The sequence below is a fragment of the Aulonocara sp. 'chitande type north' Nkhata Bay genome, unplaced genomic scaffold (assembly GCF_057382095.1).
Source record: "Aulonocara sp. 'chitande type north' Nkhata Bay isolate Kocher_YH1m ecotype deep benthic unplaced genomic scaffold, A_spYH_male_GT1.1 unmapped_scaffold_22, whole genome shotgun sequence".
Taxonomy (NCBI): domain Eukaryota; kingdom Metazoa; phylum Chordata; class Actinopteri; order Cichliformes; family Cichlidae; genus Aulonocara; species Aulonocara sp. 'chitande type north' Nkhata Bay.
Genome location: NW_028234354.1, coordinates 265,567 through 292,031, shown reverse-complemented (window position 1 = coordinate 292,031; position 26,465 = coordinate 265,567). Strand labels below are relative to the sequence as shown.

Below are 26,465 nucleotides of genomic sequence, written 5' to 3'. Positions count from 1 at the left end.
AAAGGAAACAGCCGTCGCCGGTATGCTAGTGCGCACGCTCCACCCCCTCCTACGCCTCTTCCCCCCCCTTCTTTTTGCTTTGTAAATAAACAGAAATGTGACTTTTGCTTCATAAACAGTTTGACAAACAAGTGGTGCCTGCAGGGTGTATATTCATGGTATAACCGGCATAAACACAGCCTCACTTCGTGTGTGATTGTGCAGGAAATACAACTGTGCGCTCAGCTTCGAAAAAGGACCGCATCTATCCATTTATCCTCATCTCACCTCTATGTATGTGCTCTCTTTGAGCGCAGGTGCGGCTCTTTGCTGTGACACATCTCTAATGTAGTCTAGACGCTCCGGCGCCAGGGGTCATCGGGTGACACACACACACACACACAAACAACAAGTAACACAACATGGACCATGAACTCTGCGTGACTCAACTATACCAAGACAGTTCACCTATTACGAGCCTTTAAAGTAAGCTTATTGCTAAATAGTCTTGATATTTAATCAACAGGTAAGGTAACACCTGATTCTGTTCACATGGACGGAGTTTTTTCAGTGCTAAATAGTCTGCACATCCCGGCTCTTATTATTTATTTTGCTGCGTTATTTTGCAAAATTATCTAATCTAAAAATAAACTACATAAATGAGTGCGATGCAATATTTTGCTCTTGGTGTTTTCAGTCCTTTATGTCCATCTTATGTGTCCTTTTTTTCTGTTATCAATCAACCAACCGATCATTCGATTAAAGGCCTGTCAACGGGCTTCGTAAAGGTTCTTTTAAGGTCACCAGAAAGCTACATAAAAGACTGCACCTGCACCTGCACCTGCACCAAAGTTCTTTTTTTTTTCTCTCTATCTCCGAACATTGTTGCATTTTAAAACCTTCTTCAGTGAGCTATAAATATGAGGCGCTCCAAACACACTCTCAGTTTTACTTCTGCCAAAAAATGACCACAATGCCGAGACAACTGGAGGTCCAGAACTCGATCCTCACTGGTGGGGACAGCTTTAACATGTGGCACGACTACATGAATCTGAGCCAAGTGTTCGAGAAACTGTGCAGCAACCGTGAGGTTGATAACCGAGACACCGAGCGTCCAAAGAAGGGACAAGCGCCCCCTTGGAGTAAGGTCCACACTTCCACTCGGGGGAAGAAATCCTCCAAAAACTCATCACAGTCCAGTCCGACCAGCAGCGCGTCGGACACCAGCAGCAGCGCCTCATCCTCGGACTACTGCCGCTTATGCAAGCAGAACGGGGAGACTCCGAGGGTGTACCTATCTCACAAGCTCAAATCAGACGACGGGATAGTTTTCTGCCCCGTCCTCCGGAACTACACTTGCCCGATCTGCGAAGCCACCGGTGACAGCGCTCACACACGCAAGTACTGCCCGCAGATGAAGTGCGAGGCTGCTGGGAGGATGCAGACGGTAGGCAAGTTCTGGTAGCTGCTGAAAACTGAAGCTGCGAGAAACTGTACATATTTACCGAACTGTTTGGGGTATGTGTTCGTGTTGGCAGAGACCGTTTCAGTTCCAAAGACTGTTTCAAGTTTGACTGTCAAACACTCCGCTGCAGTCTGCAGCAAGGAGCTCTCATCCAGCACATCTGTGGAGCCCCGAGCCGGGGTGAGCGCTCTCAAACCTCGGAAAAAATTAAACTCTTTAAAGTCCTCGAGTGTTTATTGTTGTTGTTATTGTTGTTGTTGTTGTTTAATATGATACAATTTCGGGGGTACTTCATAGGTCACAAGTGAAACACTAAAGTGGCTAACCTTTCTGTGGAATTAAATAGATTTCTAAAAATGTGCCCATAGTGTCAGTGCGCGAGTCTTTTAGTTAAAATGCAAATGCTATATTATCCCTCATGTCAGACAGATTATTCGACAAAAACGTCAGTATTTTGTCTTTTTTTTTTTTTTTTTTTTTTTTTTTGGTATTATAGAAAATTTTTAACTCACATGCAACTCTTCCACTTGAAGTTACAGATGTACCTGAACTCACCAGAGAACATGCGTCATAAAAAAATAATTAAATTAAATTAAAAGTAACACTTCAAGGCAAAAGTGAAACGATTATGTGAAGTGAGAAATTGAATTAAGGTTCAATAGTTTTAGTTTCAAAATAGAGGGGCTGGGGAAATACAGTATACAAGGTCAAAACAGAGTTTGTACAAGTTTGTACAAAGACAGCTGCAGTGTTTGTGTTTTCTAACTCAGGTGTCTCAGCTGAAGAACTGCGGGGTGATTTTAAGAAATCCCCTGTCAATTGGTTATGAGCAAAAATTGTTTCTATAAAATAAAAATTAAAAAAACACAAAAAAAACCCCAGTTTCAACCGTAACGTGAAGTACACATTTTATTATTTTTTTCCTTTTAGTGAAAGGAAACAGCCGTCGCCGGTATGCTAGTGCGCACGCTCCACCCCCTCCTACGCCTCTTTCCCCCCCTTCTTTTTGCTTTGTAAATAAACAGAAATGTGACTTTTGCTTCATAAACAGTTTGACAAACAAGTGGTGCCTGCAGGGTGTATATTCATGGTATAACCGGCATAAACACAGCCTCACTTCGTGTGTGATTGTGCAGGAAATACAACTGTGCGCTCAGCTTCGAAAAAGGACCGCATCTATCCATTTATCCTCATACCTCACCTCTATGTATGTGCTCTCTTTGAGCGCAGGTGCGGCTCTTTGCTGTGACACACCTCTAATGTAGTCTAGACGCTCCGGCGCCAGGGGTCATCGGGTGACACACACACACACAAACAACAAGTAACACAACATGGACCATGAACTCTGCGTGACTCAACTATACCAAGACAGTTCACCTATTACGAGCCTTTAAAGTAAGCTTATTGCTAAATAGTCTTGATATTTAATCAACAGGTAAGGTAACACCTGATTCTGTTCACATGGACGGAGTTTTTTCAGTGCTAAATAGTCTGCACATCCCGGCTCTTATTATTTATTTTGCTGCGTTATTTTGCAAAATTATCTAATCTAAAAATAAACTACATAAATGAGTGCGATGCAATATTTTGCTCTTGGTGTTTTCAGTCCTTTATGTCCATCTTATGTGTCCTTTTTTTCTGTTATCAATCAACCAACCGATCATTCGATTAAAGGCCTGTCAACGGGCTTCGTAAAGGTTCTTTTAAGGTCACCAGAAAGCTACATAAAAGACTGCACCTGCACCTGCACCTGCACCAAAGTTCTTTTTTTTTTCTCTCTATCTCCGAACATTGTTGCATTTTAAAACCTTCTTCAGTGAGCTATAAATAGGTCACAAGTGAAACACTAAAGTGGCTAACCTTTCTGTGGAATTAAATAGATTTCTAAAAATGTGCCCATAGTGTCAGTACAGGATTGTGAACATCGCAACGCAAAGTTTTTGATTTCTCTCAAAACATATATTTCTTTTCATGTTGAACAGATAATATCTTTAATTTGAGTCAAAGTGATTTGCACTTGAACACGCCCACCAGAAATAGACCGGGACCCATTTTTATTCTGCATGGCTGCTGGAAACATCATGTCACATCTTTGATTAATTTCATCTGAAAATAAACGTAAGTAAAGCCAAGTGTGTTACAAAAGCTTTTATAATTTGTATTGCCAAAATCGCAGAAAATAACCCCATTTAAGCTGGGTCGACAGCCACCCCTAATTTTTGCATGATTGTAGCTGCTAGCTATAAGCTAGCTAGCTATCCTGCGCAACGTTAGAACTGGTTACCAGAAACCGACCATCACAGTCGGGAATACAAGTTAGTATACTGGTAAAACACGGCTTTTTGCCTAACTAGCTAGCGTTACCACGATACATCGGTGGTGGATAAAGCTAGCTAGCATAAGTTCATAGTTCATAACATTCATAGTATAACTCCGTGCTCCGCTTCGTTTGAATTTTTCTGGTGAGCTCGCGGTTTCTAGACACAAGCTTGTGTTTGTGCGCGCACGTTTGTCTCTCTTCATATAAATATGTGTTATGTGTGTGTACACCGAGCGCAAAAGATAATTATTAATGTGCATGATTTAGAGACAGAAATAACAAGCCAGCATATAAGATCAATGACATAAGACTAATTCCTTCAATTGACTTTCAGGCGCAGCTCGGAAAAATGTGCATTTTCTGAAGAAATTTTAATTTTAACAGCAAAAAATTGACCCTATGCCAAACTTAGTCGCTAATGGCTGGTCTGTAGACTGTTTGGTATGTCATGTTACGTATTTCTTGGTTTTTCTATGTAATGTGTTTTATAGAGAAGTAACATTATTCTTTTTTTCTGTATGCTTTCAGAACCACAGATCGCTCCATCCATTCCATGGCTGAAGCATACATTTTCATTTAATCTGAACAGGTATCATTTTGCATTTACACTGCACATCCTTTTTAAACATTTCATAATAATCTAGACTCTCCCTCATTATCCTCTCATTCACCTTGCTGATGTGTTGAGGACTTGATAAAAGAATACATGGTATGTCCATATCTGTTCTGTCTCTACATGAGATGCAGTCTCTTGATGTAAATTTGACAACTCTGCTATTAAATGCAGTGATTAATGTAGGACAGCAACGATTAATCAACTCATCAAGTTAATATCTTAGGGTTCTGTATTGTTTTCTTTTTTTTTCTTGGGCTTTGTGGAACATTTATGAAAATGTTCCACCATTGATTTAATTTAATGATTATGCAATTCACAATCTGATTAGTCAAATAATTGTTCTAATAGTCTGTGACCAAACAACTATCAAAATAGTAGTTTATTATGGTCAAAGATTTATCAGGTGTGCCAGACTTCAATTCTTCACTTGTACATTTTGTTCCATATTTTACCTCAAGATATCCCAGAAAGATGAAGCTGAGGAAGAGCTGCAGAGTACCACCATGGCACTCTTCGTCTTCAGGGACAACTCAAGCCTCCTACATCAGCCTCGAGACATCGGGATAATCATTGATGGTGTGGAAGTCCTGAATGAGTTGCCTTCTGTGGCAGCTGGAGTGGCAATGGTCTTTGGACTCTGTTATGCTCTTAATATGGAATATCCACGAGGATTCAGGTTCACCTTTGAGGCTCTTCAAAAGATTATGATGGAGCTTGACTTTAACAAGATGACCTCTAAGATTCGCAAACTTAATTGTGAACTTAACACTGCACAGTAGTGTGTTTGCATGCATGTGTGCATGTGTATGTGCACATGCATGTGCATGTGTGCTTGGTTATTTTGCTTGGTTGGCCTGCAGTGGTATTCTACATTCAAAATTTATAAGAACACCCATTTGAAAGGGAGATTTAAGTTGATTTCATTGATACATGTGTAGATTTTTTTTTTTTACATTGTACAGGCACAGTGCACATATAAACATTTTTGAGTACTTGCAAATTGGTTTAAAAAGAGTTTTTATAATGGTTTTATGCCAGTTCTTTTAGACAGGTTGCAGGTTTTATACTGGTTTTCAAAAGATTGCAGGTTTTATACTGGTTTTCAAAAGATTGCAGGTTTTATAAAACAAACATTTCTCTAATCATTTCTGCTGTAGCACTAAATCTGTATATTACTAATCCTCTCTATTGATTATAGTTAAAATGGTTTGGAACAATAAATAATTTTGAAATAATTGGTTGGCCAACTGTCTTGTTTTTTATAGGAAATGCAGAGCATTTTTGAACTGAAATGAAATGTAAAAAATATAGTTTGAATATATGTAAATCAATTACCTGGCTTCAACACAAACATATTAGTTCATGTTAATTTGGTTCGATGTGAATACATTAGGTTGGTTAAATTTCAATATATTAGCTTGGTTCAATAATTAAAATATGGTTCTATGTAAAAAAATCAATTTGGATCAATGCAAAATTTAAAGTTTCAGTCAAGTCTAGTAATATTGTTTATATCAACATAAAAGTATCAGGTCATATCAAGTGACTCAATTTGGATTCTATAAAGCCAAATATTTTGGATGTGACAACTGGACATCATTTTTTTTAATTTGAATAGGGTTATTTTTTTTACAGTGTAGTTTATTTCTCACAGTTTTTTAAAAATTCTCTTGCTTTATGGTTCTTAGCGCTGTTACCAGTCTTTGCATTTATCATCGTTTTTTCTCTTTTTTCTTTCATGTTACACAAACATGATTACATATTGCATATGAATCAAGGTTGCGCAGAGGTGGTTGCATTTCCCAGACAATCATGCAAAATATATACATTTCTTTTTTAAAAAATGACATGGTGCGACAGGACTGTAGCACAGTAATACAGCAACATCAGAGGCAAATTCCATTCAAGTTTTGCAAGCCTAGCTTTGAACTTTATTTAAATAAACGGCAGTGACTCGTTATGACAAGGATCATTCTTAATCTCACTCAAACCATGCTGAACGGCTCTAACCCAATTAGGAACATAGGGTTGTTGTTTTTTTTGTTTTTTTTAAAAAGAAAAGAAAAACATAACTGAACACAACAGTATGTCAGTGCAGTGACTAATCAGGCAGTACAGTTTCAGGAACCGTTTTAACTGAGGCAGGATGGCATTTTGGTTTTTAAATGGGCATTTAAAACCTGAAATAATCCTAAAGGCTTAGACAAAAAGGTGACATTTGTTTTCGAAATTGAGGTGATGGGCATCTTAGTCGCTGTCACTCCTCTCTCCTCTCTGGAGCAGCCTCTTTCCACTGGAGGGCACGGGAACCTCATGCTTCACTGAGACCTTTGACTTGCTTTTGCTGTCCTTGTCAAGCAGCTCCAAACCGTCATTGATCTTCTTCAACATCTCGTAACGCTCACGCCCACGAACAGGGAGGAGAAAAACCTCCTTGTCGTCCCCCTCAGCACTGGAGGTACATTTGGACTTCTTTGTGGATGTGGTGTCAGGAGGTGGTGCGCTCTTTCGTTTTTTCGCCTCTTTGGTGCCGCTCTCCTTCTTCTGTTTATTGTCCTCCTGTAGCTGTAACAAAGAGGGACGAAATAACAAAAAAGAGAAACATATTTGTCAAGTAATTTTACCCCCCCCCCCCCCCAAAAGTGGCATTTAACATGATGATATTCTACTGCCTTCTGGGGGAGGGAAGGAACAGCGGTTTTTCTTTTGAGTTTATATTCAAGTTTTCTCCTTCTTGCCCCCTCTGGTGTACAATTTCTTCCTTTTTCCTGTTTAAAAAGAGTTCACATATTTTGTCATTTGACTGTAAGCAGTGCAAGGAGGAGATGCTCGCTTTTTGCATGACAGTCTGCCACTTCAGTCTTCCCTTTCTTTATAAGGCTGGAAAATACTTCAGACCCCTCCTCAGGCAGTAAGGGGCCTGAGGTGGGGTCTGAACTGTGGGTGGTATGAGGAGAGAAGGGGGACAGGACTGGATAGTGGCTTAAAGTTAGGATTTGGTTTGATTAGGTGAGCCGGTTTTTGGTTGTGTCTGCTTATGATTTGAAACAGGTCTGAAATGAGAGAAAGAGGAGTTTGTTCCTGGGGAATTATAAGACAGTGGTGTCCCGTTTTCCTTCTCATTAATCATATGAGAAGAATGAAGGCGTTTTAAAGATTTTTGAGTTGAGGTTTGTCCTTCTGCAGCTATCAGTTTTCTAAAGAACTCGTCCTCCTCATACTGCAGACTGTTTAGGAAACTTGGCTCAGAGCTGCAGAAGTTCTTGACTGTCGTACATTTGTGGTTAGTCTGATGAAACTCATTTTCAGTGTACTGACTGAAAGTGAACAGCGGGTCCTGACTCCACGTCTGTGGTAAAGGGTTAGGGTGTTGAAAAAAGATCAGGGAACCAGCAATCGCCGGTTCCTTGAGATGCACTCTCCACCGTGGGACAGGATGGTGGTACCCCTGCCCCAGTTCAAAAAATTGCCCATCTTGGGTTTACTAATTAAACGGCGCATAACCACAGGGCAACAAAGACAGTTGGCATTACTTGTTCAACCAGCTATTCTTATAAACCAGTAAAAAGCGTTGGCACTAACAGCACAACTGAGTTACCTCAAAACTACAGGAAGACAATAGTCCTAATGCTTCACAAGTCTGGGCACCACATACGTACATTTCTCAAAATAAAAAAGGATAGATGAGGCTGAAAAACAGCACCAAAGACAATATGGTAAAAATTTTATTAATTACATACAGTATTTATAGTTTTTTTATTGCACTCTCAAGTTAGTTTCAAAACAAACAATAGTGCAATTAACTATACACAAATAGAAAGGTACCATGCAACATACAAACAAGCGTAATACAAAGAAAAAACGTGTAGTTTGATTTTTCTTCTTTCCTTTTCATACAGCTTGGAGCTGCCTGCAGCTGCAGTAGAAAAAGCAAAGACCTGCTTCTGAGCAGGATACAGGGCAGACTGCAATGACTTGTCAAGGCCTTCCATGGTGAGAAAAAAAAATGAAAATTAGGCTGGTTATATTGCATGGGGCAGTGTAGCAGACAGTACTGGACTATTATCTTTACAAAGCATCTACTGTCTTAAATACTACACTAAGAAGACGTGTACAGCAGGAAAATGTTAATACAAGTGGAAAGAGTTGCATATAAATTAGGGAATCTGTCCGCATTTGGTTAATTTCTTCTTGTAAAAGCTTATTAAAATACGCACATCTTTGGTCCGTGCTCAAACCCACGACTTGGTGAAACTTTGGCTTCAGAATAACCAGTGAACACAAAGGAGGAGCTACATAAGATTTACACATAAGAGCTGCTTTAGGGAGCATCTACAGCTCTGATCAGTTAAAGCAAACTTCAAATGAATATATGTATGGGTCTGAAATTAAGACATAAAAGGAGCGTTGAAACAAAATAATACTAAGACAGCATCTGTGGCCTGATTAGAAAAGTGTTTCTTTAAAGTAGGGGCACTGTTCGATGATCCACATTGCCGACTGGGGCTGAGATTTTTATATTTATATATGTATAACATAAAAGCACCTTTTTTTTCAGCAGACTACAGCTGCATTAGGATATTTGTCAACATAAGCAAAATTACACACGTAAACCGCGTACACACACACACACACACACACACACACACACACACACACACAGTAAGGTCTGAAGTGCAAAATTTGAATTACATTCCTTTGTATCTCTCCCTCTCTCTCTCTCTCTCTGTCAACACACACACACACACACACACACACGCTCAATGGAGTATAAAATAAAGACCGGGGCAGTTCTCTCACTGGAGTCTCTTAGAGTGGAGGCTGCCCTTGCTAGCAAGAAGTTCTGTGTGTTTCTCTTCTCTGAGTCTTTACTGAAGAAGTGTTTTATAACATTTTCCTTAACAACTGACATGTGTTTTTTGTGTAAAAGAGAGAGACACACACACACACACACACACACACACACACACACACACACACACACACTCACACTCAGCGGCTCAGAGATGAGGGAAAAACAACAGAAATCAGGATAGATTTTAATGTCAGGAGATGCCCTGTGATGCTGGGGCCATTGTGTAAGATTGGAATGTGTACCAGTGGCTGGTGGGTGGTCCTTGAAGGTCCCGGGAGGAGGCGGCGAGGAGGCAGCGGGTGGCTGGGCTTCGGCCTTGGCCCAGGAACGTCATTTATTCTGCGTGGTGCCGCGTGTGCCCTGTGCAGCTTCGATGTGTGCGGCTGACGCTCTGTGGTTCCTGTTCCTGTCATAAAAGGCCCTGTACAAGGGGATAAGAAATGCATCATTGGTTACCAAAATAAAACAGTGTCTTTCTGCCTGTGTCATTCTGTTTGGTTTCTTTGAGCGTTTGTTTCTTAAATACACAGCAAGTGTCACTCTCTCTCTCTCTCTCTCTCTGTCACACACACACACACACACACCAAAGCACACACACCAAAGCACACACACCAAAGCGCGCACACACACACACACACACACACACACACACCAAAGCGCACACACACACACACACACACACACACACACACACACACAGACACACACACAGACACAGACACTGTGAGGTTTGCAGTGCAAAATTTGAATTTTAGTGCATGGTGATTTGTCTCCCTCCAGTGGCCCACGGCAGGTATGATGAGGCTTAAATGATAGGTTATGGGGAAAAAGCCAGGAGAGGATGGGACAAAAGTGGAATAACTGAAAAAGTAAGAGGTGTAGAGGGCTGATGTTGGTGTCTAGGTGGGGGTTTTGGTGGGTGCCGGACGCTGTGGCGAAGAAGCCACGCCGATGGCTTCTTCGGTTCTGGAGATATGGCGAATCGGACCAAAAAGGATGGGACAAAAGGGTCCCAGTCGGAGAAAGGAAGGTGCAGAGGGCCTGGGTCCACCACCACTGTACTCAGCAGGCCCTGCCGGGTCGTTAGACACGCAGCATGGCAGGGATTGGTGACATAACATGTAGCAGTTTCCCTTCACAGAAGCCTCTGCAGCAGGTTGGTACAGGAGCAGGCACCAGAAGCAGGCCTGTGGAGCACTATGTCATCTGCTCGGCCTTGCTTCAGGATGCACTGTACAATTCGATAGCAAGACCTCATGGGTTACCACAAAAAAAACAGTGTCTTTCTGCCTCTGTCGTTCTCTTTGGTTTGTTTGAGCGCTTGTTTTTTTAAATACACAGCAAGTGTCTCTCTCTCTCTCTCTCTGTCTGTCTCTCTGTCACACACACACACACACACACACACACAGAAGCTGGTCAAGTGCTGTGCAACTGGGATTGCACCTGTCGTCCACAGGAGGGCGCCTAGCTGGGAAGTCCAGTACATTCCATATTAAAGTTGTTGCAAGTGCATTTTTTGTGTAAAAGACAGACACACACACACACACACACACACACACACACACACACAGTAAGGTCTGAAGTGCAAAATTTGAATTACATTCCTTTGTATCTCTCCCTCTCTCTCTCTCTCTCTCTCTCTCTCTCTGTCTCTCTCTCTCTCTGTCAACACACACACACACACACTCACACACACCAAAGCACACAGACAGAAGCTGGTCACAACTGCTGTGCAACTGGGATTGAACCAGGGGGGCTCCCTCTGCTGGCTCAATGCGGTACAAAGTGTCAGAAGCTGTTAGATATCTGCTTTTGACAATCAATTGCACCTGTCATCCACAGGAGGGCGCCTAGCTGGGAAGTCCAGTACATTCCATATTAAAGTTGTTGCAAGTGCATTTTTTGTGTAAAAGACAGACACACACACACACACACACACACACACACACACACACTGTAAGGTCTGAAGTGCAAAATTTGAATTACATTCCTTTGTATCTCTCCCTCTCTCTCTCTCTCTCTCTCTCTGTCAACACACACACACACACACACACACACACACACACACAGTAAGGTCTGAAGTGCAAAATTTGAATTACATTCCTTTGTATCTCTCCCTCTCTCTCTCTCTCTCTCTCTCTCTCTGTCTCTCTCTCTCTCTCTCTGTCAACACACACACACACGCACACACACACGCTCAATGGAGTATAAAATAAAGACCGGGGCAGTTCTCTCACTGGAGTCTCTTAGAGTGGAGGCTGCCCTTGCTAGCAAGAAGTTCTGTGTGTTTCTCTTCTCTGAGTCTTTACTGAAGAAGTGTTTTATAACATTTTCCTTAACAACTGACATGTGTTTTTTGTGTAAAAGAGAGAGAGACACACACACACACACACACACACACACACACACACACACACACACACACACACACACACTCAGCGGCTCAGAGATGAGGGAAAAACAACAGAAATCAGGATAGATTTTAATGTCAGGAGATGCCCTGTGATGCTGGGGCCATTGTGTAAGATTGGAATGTGTACCAGTGGCTGGTGGGTGGTCCTTGAAGGTCCCGGGAGGAGGCGGCGAGGAGGCAGCGGGTGGCTGGGCTTCGGCCTTGGCCCAGGAACGTCATTTATTCTGCGTGGCGCCGCGTGTGCCCTGTGCAGCTTCGATGTGTGCGGCTGACGCTCTGTGGTTCCTGTTCCTGTCATAAAAGGCCCTGTACAAGGGAAGAAGAAATGCATCATTGGTTACCAAAATAAAACAGTGTCTTTCTGCCTGTGTCATTCTGTTTGGTTTCTTTGAGCGTTTGTTTCTTAAATACACAGCAAGTGTCACTCTCTCTCTCTCTGTCACACACACACACACACACACACACCAAAGCACACACACCAAAGCACACACACACACACACACACACACACACACACACACACACACACTGTGTATCATCACTGATTTCTATAATCCACATAATCCAGATTCGATTTGGTGCAATTTTTACTCAGAAAGTGAGAGATCTTATAATTCTGATCATTTATCAGTACTGACACTAAACTTTATCAGAGATGTGACCATCACAGCACATGCCGTTGTGTCAAAGTAACTGAGAATAAAAAAATAAAAAAATAAAAACATAAAGGAGATTTTCCTGGCATGGATTTTATAGCAGATAACCTTAAAAATATTCTGCAATTATACCTAATTTGAAAAAGTTTACATTTCTTCAGTATTAAACAGCAGAAATTAAGCTTTATTATCCGACGTCATTTACAAAGGAAAGAAAAGACAGCGGCCGCCAGCGCTGTAAACAACGGTAGACTGATGGGTAATAAGCGAATGAGTAATGCAGAAAACACATGTTTGAGATGGGAAACTTTTCTTGAAGTTTCTCTCACAGTTCACGCACAGCTGTGGGTTTTATCGTGTTGGAAGCAAAACAGCAAAAGTAAGAAGGAATTAAGGATGATATTAGCCCCCACGCCGACTAAGCTAATTCTGATGCGTCGGTCCGCTCTGTTTACGTCTTCGTGTGGAATGCGTTTCCTGCTCTCATTTGCTGGTTGTTGTTGAAATAGTTTTGTGAGCTTTAACCTGAGATTCTGGCGTTTCTGGTAAAACACATTTATATTCATTCAATTCAGGATTTAATGAATCGATATCGCTTCATTCAAGCTACTCACCCGTCTCTATCCACCTCCACGTCCAGCTCGACCACGGACAGAGGTCCCGCCCCGACTATCTCTGATTGGTTTAGACCACGAAGGGGAATGACGTGTGTCTGTTGTTGAACACATGGACGTCTGTCGCTTGGCGAGCGATCGGGTGGTTTAGCGAGTGTCAGCCTCTTAAGTTTAAGACAAGCCCGGCTGCTTTTTAAGCGACGCGGCGCTAGCTACCCAGCTAGCTCAGTACACAGGAACTACTTCCGGTAGTTATACAAAATAAAAGCGTCCCCCATTATAATCCGCTATAATGCCATACTTCCGCTGCGCGCGCCGTTGATATATACCTTGGCTTTACATTAATTGTGAGAAAACAAAACAAACAAATAACTCACCGTTGAGTCGATTGTGAGGTAGTGTAAAGACGAATGAATCGGCTGGGTTATTGCACGCTGTCAACTGGTCTGTAGTGTAGGATTTGTCGATATCTGACAAGTATGCCAACCACAGGGACACAGCGGCCGCCTCCATTACTCCCGACATACCACTAGAGTGAGCCAGCACACCACAAATGAAGTTTTCTTGTTCTCCATTCATTTCAATGGGAAAAAACTTGCATTAAAATATTCATATTTAAAAAACTATAGAAGTAATAAACACCAAAAGTCATAGCAACTCATTCCAGCTCCAGCCGCACACAATGATATATCATATGTGAACCTTGTCTCAAAACTGTGGGGCGAGTTAAGGTCCAAAATAAACACCAAAAGTCATAGCAATTAGATGGAGTCATTGCTTTGGCAATGACTCCATCTAATGGTTAAATTTCTGAACTGCAGGCTCAGTAAGTAAGTAAGTAAGTAAGTAAGTAAACTTTATTTATTAAGCGCTTTTCACAGACAGACATTCACAAAGCAGCAGTGATGAGACGCAGGTCTTGCGTCCATGACTGCCCTCGCGAGTTAAAGACAGCTGCAGTGTTTGTGTTTTCTAACTCAGGTGTCTCAGCTGAAGAACTGCGGGGTGATTTTAAGAAATCCCCTGTCAATTGGTTATGAGCAAAAATTGTTTCTATAAAATAAAAATTAAAAAAACAAAAAAAACCCCAGTTTCAACCGTAACGTGAAGTACACATTTTATTATTTTTTTCCTTTTAGTGAAAGGAAACAGCCGTCGCCGGTATGCTAGTGCGCACGCTCCACCCCCTCCTACGCCTCTTCCCCCCCCTTCTTTTTGCTTTGTAAATAAACAGAAATGTGACTTTTGCTTCATAAACAGTTTGACAAACAAGTGGTGCCTGCAGGGTGTATATTCATGGTATAACCGGCATAAACACAGCCTCACTTCGTGTGTGATTGTGCAGGAAATACAACTGTGCGCTCAGCTTCGAAAAAGGACCGCATCTATCCATTTATCCTCATCTCACCTCTATGTATGTGCTCTCTTTGAGCGCAGGTGCGGCTCTTTGCTGTGACACATCTCTAATGTAGTCTAGACGCTCCGGCGCCAGGGGTCATCGGGTGACACACACACACACACACAAACAACAAGTAACACAACATGGACCATGAACTCTGCGTGACTCAACTATACCAAGACAGTTCACCTATTACGAGCCTTTAAAGTAAGCTTATTGCTAAATAGTCTTGATATTTAATCAACAGGTAAGGTAACACCTGATTCTGTTCACATGGACGGAGTTTTTTCAGTGCTAAATAGTCTGCACATCCCGGCTCTTATTATTTATTTTGCTGCGTTATTTTGCAAAATTATCTAATCTAAAAATAAACTACATAAATGAGTGCGATGCAATATTTTGCTCTTGGTGTTTTCAGTCCTTTATGTCCATCTTATGTGTCCTTTTTTTCTGTTATCAATCAACCAACCGATCATTCGATTAAAGGCCTGTCAACGGGCTTCGTAAAGGTTCTTTTAAGGTCACCAGAAAGCTACATAAAAGACTGCACCTGCACCTGCACCTGCACCAAAGTTCTTTTTTTTTTCTCTCTATCTCCGAACATTGTTGCATTTTAAAACCTTCTTCAGTGAGCTATAAATATGAGGCGCTCCAAACACACTCTCAGTTTTACTTCTGCCAAAAAATGACCACAATGCCGAGACAACTGGAGGTCCAGAACTCGATCCTCACTGGTGGGGACAGCTTTAACATGTGGCACGACTACATGAATCTGAGCCAAGTGTTCGAGAAACTGTGCAGCAACCGTGAGGTTGATAACCGAGACACCGAGCGTCCAAAGAAGGGACAAGCGCCCCCTTGGAGTAAGGTCCACACTTCCACTCGGGGGAAGAAATCCTCCAAAAACTCATCACAGTCCAGTCCGACCAGCAGCGCGTCGGACACCAGCAGCAGCGCCTCATCCTCGGACTACTGCCGCTTATGCAAGCAGAACGGGGAGACTCCGAGGGTGTACCTATCTCACAAGCTCAAATCAGACGACGGGATAGTTTTCTGCCCCGTCCTCCGGAACTACACTTGCCCGATCTGCGAAGCCACCGGTGACAGCGCTCACACACGCAAGTACTGCCCGCAGATGAAGTGCGAGGCTGCTGGGAGGATGCAGACGGTAGGCAAGTTCTGGTAGCTGCTGAAAACTGAAGCTGCGAGAAACTGTACATATTTACCGAACTGTTTGGGGTATGTGTTCGTGTTGGCAGAGACCGTTTCAGTTCCAAAGACTGTTTCAAGTTTGACTGTCAAACACTCCGCTGCAGTCTGCAGCAAGGAGCTCTCATCCAGCACATCTGTGGAGCCCCGAGCCGGGGTGAGCGCTCTCAAACCTCGGAAAAAATTAAACTCTTTAAAGTCCTCGAGTGTTTATTGTTGTTGTTATTGTTGTTGTTGTTGTTTAATATGATACAATTTCGGGGGTACTTCATAGGTCACAAGTGAAACACTAAAGTGGCTAACCTTTCTGTGGAATTAAATAGATTTCTAAAAATGTGCCCATAGTGTCAGTGCGCGAGTCTTTTAGTTAAAATGCAAATGCTATATTATCCCTCATGTCAGACAGATTATTCGACAAAAACGTCAGTATTTTGTCTTTTTTTTTTTTTTTTTTTTTTTTTTTGGTATTATAGAAAATTTTTAACTCACATGCAACTCTTCCACTTGAAGTTACAGATGTACCTGAACTCACCAGAGAACATGCGTCATAAAAAAATAATTAAATTAAATTAAAAGTAACACTTCAAGGCAAAAGTGAAACGATTATGTGAAGTGAGAAATTGAATTAAGGTTCAATAGTTTTAGTTTCAAAATAGAGGGGCTGGGGAAATACAGTATACAAGGTCAAAACAGAGTTTGTACAAGTTTGTACAAAGACAGCTGCAGTGTTTGTGTTTTCTAACTCAGGTGTCTCAGCTGAAGAACTGCGGGGTGATTTTAAGAAATCCCCTGTCAATTGGTTATGAGCAAAAATTGTTTCTATAAAATAAAAATTAAAAAAACACAAAAAAAACCCCAGTTTCAACCGTAACGTGAAGTACACATTTTATTATTTTTTTCCTTTTAGTGAAAGGAAACAGCCGTCGCCGGTATGCTAGTGCGCACGCTCCACCCCCTCCTACGCCTCTTTCCCCCCCTTCTTTTTGCTTTGTAAATAAACAGAAATGTGACTTTTGCTTCATAAACAGTTTGACAAACAAGTGGTGCCTGCAGGGTGTATATTCATGGTATAACCGGCATAAACACAGCCTCACTTCGTGTGTGATTGTGCAGGAAATACAACTGTGCGCTCAGCTTCGAAAAAGGACCGCATCTATCCATTTATCCTCATACCTCACCTCTATGTATGTGCTCTCTTTGAGCGCAGGTGCGGCTCTTTGCTGTGACACACCTCTAATGTAGTCTAGACGCTCCGGCGCCAGGGGTCATCGGGTGACACACACACACACAAACAACAAGTAACACAACATGGACCATGAACTCTGCGTGACTCAACTATACCAAGACAGTTCACCTATTACGAGCCTTTAAAGTAAGCTTATTGCTAAATAGTCTTGATATTTAATCAACAGGTAAGGTAACACCTGATTCTGTTCACATGGACGGAGTTTTTTCAGTGCTAAATAGTCTGCACATCCCGGCTCTTATTATTTATTTTGCTGCGTTATTTTGCAAAATTATCTAATCTAAAAATAAACTACATAAATGAGTGCGATGCAATATTTTGCTCTTGGTGTTTTCAGTCCTTTATGTCCATCTTATGTGTCCTTTTTTTCTGTTATCAATCAACCAACCGATCATTCGATTAAAGGCCTGTCAACGGGCTTCGTAAAGGTTCTTTTAAGGTCACCAGAAAGCTACATAAAAGACTGCACCTGCACCTGCACCTGCACCAAAGTTCTTTTTTTTTTCTCTCTATCTCCGAACATTGTTGCATTTTAAAACCTTCTTCAGTGAGCTATAAATAGGTCACAAGTGAAACACTAAAGTGGCTAACCTTTCTGTGGAATTAAATAGATTTCTAAAAATGTGCCCATAGTGTCAGTACAGGATTGTGAACATCGCAACGCAAAGTTTTTGATTTCTCTCAAAACATATATTTCTTTTCATGTTGAACAGATAATATCTTTAATTTGAGTCAAAGTGATTTGCACTTGAACACGCCCACCAGAAATAGACCGGGACCCATTTTTATTCTGCATGGCTGCTGGAAACATCATGTCACATCTTTGATTAATTTCATCTGAAAATAAACGTAAGTAAAGCCAAGTGTGTTACAAAAGCTTTTATAATTTGTATTGCCAAAATCGCAGAAAATAACCCCATTTAAGCTGGGTCGACAGCCACCCCTAATTTTTGCATGATTGTAGCTGCTAGCTATAAGCTAGCTAGCTATCCTGCGCAACGTTAGAACTGGTTACCAGAAACCGACCATCACAGTCGGGAATACAAGTTAGTATACTGGTAAAACACGGCTTTTTGCCTAACTAGCTAGCGTTACCACGATACATCGGTGGTGGATAAAGCTAGCTAGCATAAGTTCATAGTTCATAACATTCATAGTATAACTCCGTGCTCCGCTTCGTTTGAATTTTTCTGGTGAGCTCGCGGTTTCTAGACACAAGCTTGTGTTTGTGCGCGCACGTTTGTCTCTCTTCATATAAATATGTGTTATGTGTGTGTACACCGAGCGCAAAAGATAATTATTAATGTGCATGATTTAGAGACAGAAATAACAAGCCAGCATATAAGATCAATGACATAAGACTAATTCCTTCAATTGACTTTCAGGCGCAGCTCGGAAAAATGTGCATTTTCTGAAGAAATTTTAATTTTAACAGCAAAAAATTGACCCTATGCCAAACTTAGTCGCTAATGGCTGGTCTGTAGACTGTTTGGTATGTCATGTTACGTATTTCTTGGTTTTTCTATGTAATGTGTTTTATAGAGAAGTAACATTATTCTTTTTTTCTGTATGCTTTCAGAACCACAGATCGCTCCATCCATTCCATGGCTGAAGCATACATTTTCATTTAATCTGAACAGGTATCATTTTGCATTTACACTGCACATCCTTTTTAAACATTTCATAATAATCTAGACTCTCCCTCATTATCCTCTCATTCACCTTGCTGATGTGTTGAGGACTTGATAAAAGAATACATGGTATGTCCATATCTGTTCTGTCTCTACATGAGATGCAGTCTCTTGATGTAAATTTGACAACTCTGCTATTAAATGCAGTGATTAATGTAGGACAGCAACGATTAATCAACTCATCAAGTTAATATCTTAGGGTTCTGTATTGTTTTCTTTTTTTTTCTTGGGCTTTGTGGAACATTTATGAAAATGTTCCACCATTGATTTAATTTAATGATTATGCAATTCACAATCTGATTAGTCAAATAATTGTTCTAATAGTCTGTGACCAAACAACTATCAAAATAGTAGTTTATTATGGTCAAAGATTTATCAGGTGTGCCAGACTTCAATTCTTCACTTGTACATTTTGTTCCATATTTTACCTCAAGATATCCCAGAAAGATGAAGCTGAGGAAGAGCTGCAGAGTACCACCATGGCACTCTTCGTCTTCAGGGACAACTCAAGCCTCCTACATCAGCCTCGAGACATCGGGATAATCATTGATGGTGTGGAAGTCCTGAATGAGTTGCCTTCTGTGGCAGCTGGAGTGGCAATGGTCTTTGGACTCTGTTATGCTCTTAATATGGAATATCCACGAGGATTCAGGTTCACCTTTGAGGCTCTTCAAAAGATTATGATGGAGCTTGACTTTAACAAGATGACCTCTAAGATTCGCAAACTTAATTGTGAACTTAACACTGCACAGTAGTGTGTTTGCATGCATGTGTGCATGTGTATGTGCACATGCATGTGCATGTGTGCTTGGTTATTTTGCTTGGTTGGCCTGCAGTGGTATTCTACATTCAAAATTTATAAGAACACCCATTTGAAAGGGAGATTTAAGTTGATTTCATTGATACATGTGTAGATTTTTTTTTTTTACATTGTACAGGCACAGTGCACATATAAACATTTTTGAGTACTTGCAAATTGGTTTAAAAAGAGTTTTTATAATGGTTTTATGCCAGTTCTTTTAGACAGGTTGCAGGTTTTATACTGGTTTTCAAAAGATTGCAGGTTTTATACTGGTTTTCAAAAGATTGCAGGTTTTATAAAACAAACATTTCTCTAATCATTTCTGCTGTAGCACTAAATCTGTATATTACTAATCCTCTCTATTGATTATAGTTAAAATGGTTTGGAACAATAAATAATTTTGAAATAATTGGTTGGCCAACTGTCTTGTTTTTTATAGGAAATGCAGAGCATTTTTGAACTGAAATGAAATGTAAAAAATATAGTTTGAATATATGTAAATCAATTACCTGGCTTCAACACAAACATATTAGTTCATGTTAATTTGGTTCGATGTGAATACATTAGGTTGGTTAAATTTCAATATATTAGCTTGGTTCAATAATTAAAATATGGTTCTATGTAAAAAAATCAATTTGGATCAATGCAAAATTTAAAGTTTCAGTCAAGTCTAGTAATATTGTTTATATCAACATAAAAGTATCAGGTCATATCAAGTGACTCAATTTGGATTCTATAAAGCCAAATATTTTGGATGTGACAACTGGACATCATTTTTTTTAATTTGAATAGGGTTATTTTTTTTACAGTGTAGTTTATTTCTCACAGTTTTTTAAAAATTCTCTTGCTTTATGGTTCTTAGCGCTGTTACCAGTCTTTGCATTTATCATCGTTTTTTCTCTTTTTTCTTTCATGTTACACAAACATGATTACATATTGCATATGAATCAAGGTTGCGCAGAGGTGGTTGCATTTCCCAGACAATCATGCAAAATATATACATTTCTTTTTTAAAAAATGACATGGTGCGACAGGACTGTAGCACAGTAATACAGCAACATCAGAGGCAAATTCCATTCAAGTTTTGCAAGCCTAGCTTTGAACTTTATTTAAATAAACGGCAGTGACTCGTTATGACAAGGATCATTCTTAATCTCACTCAAACCATGCTGAACGGCTCTAACCCAATTAGGAACATAGGGTTGTTGTTTTTTTTGTTTTTTTTAAAAAGAAAAGAAAAACATAACTGAACACAACAGTATGTCAGTGCAGTGACTAATCAGGCAGTACAGTTTCAGGAACCGTTTTAACTGAGGCAGGATGGCATTTTGGTTTTTAAATGGGCATTTAAAACCTGAAATAATCCTAAAGGCTTAGACAAAAAGGTGACATTTGTTTTCGAAATTGAGGTGATGGGCATCTTAGTCGCTGTCACTCCTCTCTCCTCTCTGGAGCAGCCTCTTTCCACTGGAGGGCACGGGAACCTCATGCTTCACTGAGACCTTTGACTTGCTTTTGCTGTCCTTGTCAAGCAGCTCCAAACCGTCATTGATCTTCTTCAACATCTCGTAACGCTCACGCCCACGAACAGGGAGGAGAAAAACCTCCTTGTCGTCCCCCTCAGCACTGGAGGTACATTTGGACTTCTTTGTGGATGTGGTGTCAGGAGGTGGTGCGCTCTTTCGTTTTTTCGCCTCTTTGGTGCCGCTCTCCTTCTTCTGTTTATTGTCCTCCTGTAGCTGTAACAAAGAGGGACGAAATAACAAAAAAGAGAAACATATTTGTCAAGTAATTTTACCCCCCCCCCCCCCCAAAAGTGGCATTTAACATGATGATATTCTACTGCCTTCTGGGGGAGGGAAGGAACAGCGGTTTTTCTTTTGAGTTTATATTCAAGTTTTCTCCTTCTTGCCCCCTCTGGTGTACAATTTCTTCCTTTTTCCTGTTTAAAAAGAGTTCACATATTTTGTCATTTGACTGTAAGCAGTGCAAGGAGGAGATGCTCGCTTTTTGCATGACAGTCTGCCACTTCAGTCTTCCCTTTCTTTATAAGGCTGGAAAATACTTCAGACCCCTCCTCAGGCAGTAAGGGGCCTGAGGTGGGGTCTGAACTGTGGGTGGTATGAGGAGAGAAGGGGGACAGGACTGGATAGTGGCTTAAAGTTAGGATTTGGTTTGATTAGGTGAGCCGGTTTTTGGTTGTGTCTGCTTATGATTTGAAACAGGTCTGAAATGAGAGAAAGAGGAGTTTGTTCCTGGGGAATTATAAGACAGTGGTGTCCCGTTTTCCTTCTCATTAATCATATGAGAAGAATGAAGGCGTTTTAAAGATTTTTGAGTTGAGGTTTGTCCTTCTGCAGCTATCAGTTTTCTAAAGAACTCGTCCTCCTCATACTGCAGACTGTTTAGGAAACTTGGCTCAGAGCTGCAGAAGTTCTTGACTGTCGTACATTTGTGGTTAGTCTGATGAAACTCATTTTCAGTGTACTGACTGAAAGTGAACAGCGGGTCCTGACTCCACGTCTGTGGTAAAGGGTTAGGGTGTTGAAAAAAGATCAGGGAACCAGCAATCGCCGGTTCCTTGAGATGCACTCTCCACCGTGGGACAGGATGGTGGTACCCCTGCCCCAGTTCAAAAAATTGCCCATCTTGGGTTTACTAATTAAACGGCGCATAACCACAGGGCAACAAAGACAGTTGGCATTACTTGTTCAACCAGCTATTCTTATAAACCAGTAAAAAGCGTTGGCACTAACAGCACAACTGAGTTACCTCAAAACTACAGGAAGACAATAGTCCTAATGCTTCACAAGTCTGGGCACCACATACGTACATTTCTCAAAATAAAAAAGGATAGATGAGGCTGAAAAACAGCACCAAAGACAATATGGTAAAAATTTTATTAATTACATACAGTATTTATAGTTTTTTTATTGCACTCTCAAGTTAGTTTCAAAACAAACAATAGTGCAATTAACTATACACAAATAGAAAGGTACCATGCAACATACAAACAAGCGTAATACAAAGAAAAAACGTGTAGTTTGATTTTTCTTCTTTCCTTTTCATACAGCTTGGAGCTGCCTGCAGCTGCAGTAGAAAAAGCAAAGACCTGCTTCTGAGCAGGATACAGGGCAGACTGCAATGACTTGTCAAGGCCTTCCATGGTGAGAAAAAAAAATGAAAATTAGGCTGGTTATATTGCATGGGGCAGTGTAGCAGACAGTACTGGACTATTATCTTTACAAAGCATCTACTGTCTTAAATACTACACTAAGAAGACGTGTACAGCAGGAAAATGTTAATACAAGTGGAAAGAGTTGCATATAAATTAGGGAATCTGTCCGCATTTGGTTAATTTCTTCTTGTAAAAGCTTATTAAAATACGCACATCTTTGGTCCGTGCTCAAACCCACGACTTGGTGAAACTTTGGCTTCAGAATAACCAGTGAACACAAAGGAGGAGCTACATAAGATTTACACATAAGAGCTGCTTTAGGGAGCATCTACAGCTCTGATCAGTTAAAGCAAACTTCAAATGAATATATGTATGGGTCTGAAATTAAGACATAAAAGGAGCGTTGAAACAAAATAATACTAAGACAGCATCTGTGGCCTGATTAGAAAAGTGTTTCTTTAAAGTAGGGGCACTGTTCGATGATCCACATTGCCGACTGGGGCTGAGATTTTTATATTTATATATGTATAACATAAAAGCACCTTTTTTTTCAGCAGACTACAGCTGCATTAGGATATTTGTCAACATAAGCAAAATTACACACGTAAACCGCGTACACACACACACACACACACACACACACACACACACACACACAGTAAGGTCTGAAGTGCAAAATTTGAATTACATTCCTTTGTATCTCTCCCTCTCTCTCTCTCTCTCTGTCAACACACACACACACACACACACACACACGCACACACACACGCTCAATGGAGTATAAAATAAAGACCGGGGCAGTTCTCTCACTGGAGTCTCTTAGAGTGGAGGCTGCCCTTGCTAGCAAGAAGTTCTGTGTGTTTCTCTTCTCTGAGTCTTTACTGAAGAAGTGTTTTATAACATTTTCCTTAACAACTGACATGTGTTTTTTGTGTAAAAGAGAGAGACACACACACACACACACACACACACACACACACACACACACACACACACACTCACACTCAGCGGCTCAGAGATGAGGGAAAAACAACAGAAATCAGGATAGATTTTAATGTCAGGAGATGCCCTGTGATGCTGGGGCCATTGTGTAAGATTGGAATGTGTACCAGTGGCTGGTGGGTGGTCCTTGAAGGTCCCGGGAGGAGGCGGCGAGGAGGCAGCGGGTGGCTGGGCTTCGGCCTTGGCCCAGGAACGTCATTTATTCTGCGTGGTGCCGCGTGTGCCCTGTGCAGCTTCGATGTGTGCGGCTGACGCTCTGTGGTTCCTGTTCCTGTCATAAAAGGCCCTGTACAAGGGGATAAGAAATGCATCATTGGTTACCAAAATAAAACAGTGTCTTTCTGCCTGTGTCATTCTGTTTGGTTTCTTTGAGCGTTTGTTTCTTAAATACACAGCAAGTGTCACTCTCTCTCTCTCTCTCTCTCTGTCACACACACACACACACACACCAAAGCACACACACCAAAGCACACACACCAAAGCGCGCACACACACACACACACACACACACACACACCAAAGCGCACACACACACACACACACACACACACACACACACACACAGACACACACACAGACACAGACACTGTGAGGTTTGCAGTGCAAAATTTGAATTTTAGTGCATGGTGATTTGTCTCCCTCCAGTGGCCCACGGCAGGTATGATGAGGCTTAAATGATAGGTTATGGGGAAAAAGCCAGGAGAGGATGGGACAAAAGTGGAATAACTGAAAAAGTAAGAGGTGTAGAGGGCTGATGTTGGTGTCTAGGTGGGGGTTTTGGTGGGTGCCGGACGCTGTGGCGAAGAAGCCACGCCGATGGCTTCTTCGGTTCTGGAGATATGGCGAATCGGACCAAAAAGGATGGGACAAAAGGGTCCCAGTCGGAGAAAGGAAGGTGCAGAGGGCCTGGGTCCACCACCACTGTACTCAGCAGGCCCTGCCGGGTCGTTAGACACGCAGCATGGCAGGGATTGGTGACATAACATGTAGCAGTTTCCCTTCACAGAAGCCTCTGCAGCAGGTTGGTACAGGAGCAGGCACCAGAAGCAGGCCTGTGGAGCACTATGTCATCTGCTCGGCCTTGCTTCAGGATGCACTGTACAATTCGATAGCAAGACCTCATGGGTTACCACAAAAAAAACAGTGTCTTTCTGCCTCTGTCGTTCTCTTTGGTTTGTTTGAGCGCTTGTTTTTTAAATACACAGCAAGTGTCTCTCTCTCTCTCTCTCTGTCTGTCTCTCTGTCACACACACACACACACACACACACACAGAAGCTGGTCAAGTGCTGTGCAACTGGGATTGCACCTGTCGTCCACAGGAGGGCGCCTAGCTGGGAAGTCCAGTACATTCCATATTAAAGTTGTTGCAAGTGCATTTTTTGTGTAAAAGACAGACACACACACACACACACACACACACACACACACACACACACACACAGTAAGGTCTGAAGTGCAAAATTTGAATTACATTCCTTTGTATCTCTCCCTCTCTCTCTCTCTCTCTCTCTCTCTGTCAACACACACACACACACACACACACACACACACACACAGTAAGGTCTGAAGTGCAAAATTTGAATTACATTCCTTTGTATCTCTCCCTCTCTCTCTCTCTCTCTCTGTCAACACACACACACACACACACACACAGTAAGGTCTGAAGTGCAAAATTTGAATTACATTCCTTTGTATCTCTCCCTCTCTCTCTCTCTCTCTCTCTCTCTCTCTCTGTCTCTCTCTCTCTCTGTCAACACACACACACACACACACACTCACACACACCAAAGCACACAGACAGAAGCTGGTCACAACTGCTGTGCAACTGGGATTGAACCAGGGGGGCTCCCTCTGCTGGCTCAATGCGGTACAAAGTGTCAGAAGCTGTTAGATATCTGCTTTTGACAATCAATTGCACCTGTCATCCACAGGAGGGCGCCTAGCTGGGAAGTCCAGTACATTCCATATTAAAGTTGTTGCAAGTGCATTTTTTGTGTAAAAGACAGACACACACACACACACACACACACACACACACACACACACACTGTAAGGTCTGAAGTGCAAAATTTGAATTACATTCCTTTGTATCTCTCCCTCTCTCTCTCTCTCTCTCTCTGTCAACACACACACACACACACACACACACACACACACACACACACACACACTGTAAGGTCTGAAGTGCAAAATTTGAATTACATTCCTTTGTATCTCTCCCTCTCTCTCTCTCTCTGTCTCTCTCTCTCTCTCTCTGTCAACACACACACACACACACACACACACACACGCTCAATGGAGTATAAAATAAAGACCGGGGCAGTTCTCTCACTGGAGTCTCTTAGAGTGGAGGCTGCCCTTGCTAGCAAGAAGTTCTGTGTGTTTCTCTTCTCTGAGTCTTTACTGAAGAAGTGTTTTATAACATTTTCCTTAACAACTGACATGTGTTTTTTGTGTAAAAGAGAGAGAGACACACACACACACACACACACACACACACTCACACTCACACTCAGCGGCTCAGAGATGAGGGAAAAACAACAGAAATCAGGATAGATTTTAATGTCAGGAGATGCCCTGTGATGCTGGGGCCATTGTGTAAGATTGGAATGTGTACCAGTGGCTGGTGGGTGGTCCTTGAAGGTCCCGGGAGGAGGCGGCGAGGAGGCAGCGGGTGGCTGGGCTTCGGCCTTGGCCCAGGAACGTCATTTATTCTGCGTGGCGCCGCGTGTGCCCTGTGCAGCTTCGATGTGTGCGGCTGACGCTCTGTGGTTCCTGTTCCTGTCATAAAAGGCCCTGTACAAGGGGATAAGAAATGCATCATTGGTTACCAAAATAAAACAGTGTCTTTCTGCCTGTGTCATTCTGTTTGGTTTCTTTGAGCGTTTGTTTCTTAAATACACAGCAAGTGTCACTCTTTCTCTCTCTCTCTCTCTGTCACACACACACACACACACACACCAAAGCACACACACCAAAGCGCGCACACACACACACACACACACACACACACACCAAA

At 41.7% G+C, this 26,465-nt stretch overlaps 2 protein-coding genes across 2 annotated transcripts; both read left to right on the top strand.

Annotated features, from left to right (window-relative positions):
• The first annotated feature begins 774 nt into the window (after nucleotides 1–774).
• LOC147300633 (nanos homolog 2-like) lies at nucleotides 775–2,370 on the top strand. The gene has a single exon (XM_086285042.1). The coding sequence runs from the start codon at nucleotides 944–946 to the stop codon at nucleotides 1,442–1,444; it is 501 nt and encodes a 166-aa protein (XP_086141168.1). The 5' UTR covers nucleotides 775–943; the 3' UTR covers nucleotides 1,445–2,370.
• A 12,463-nt stretch (nucleotides 2,371–14,833) lies between these two features.
• LOC147300632 (nanos homolog 2-like) lies at nucleotides 14,834–16,429 on the top strand. Its single transcript, XM_086285043.1, has one exon. It carries the CDS (start codon nucleotides 15,003–15,005, stop codon nucleotides 15,501–15,503), a length of 501 nt encoding a protein of 166 aa, XP_086141169.1. The 5' UTR covers nucleotides 14,834–15,002; the 3' UTR covers nucleotides 15,504–16,429.
• The last annotated feature ends 10,036 nt before the right edge of the window (nucleotides 16,430–26,465 follow it).

Coding starts and splice junctions, on each gene's coding strand:
- LOC147300633 (XM_086285042.1), top strand. CDS start 944: ATGACCACAATGCCGAGACAACTGGAGGTCCAGAACTCGATCCTCACT.
- LOC147300632 (XM_086285043.1), top strand. CDS start 15,003: ATGACCACAATGCCGAGACAACTGGAGGTCCAGAACTCGATCCTCACT.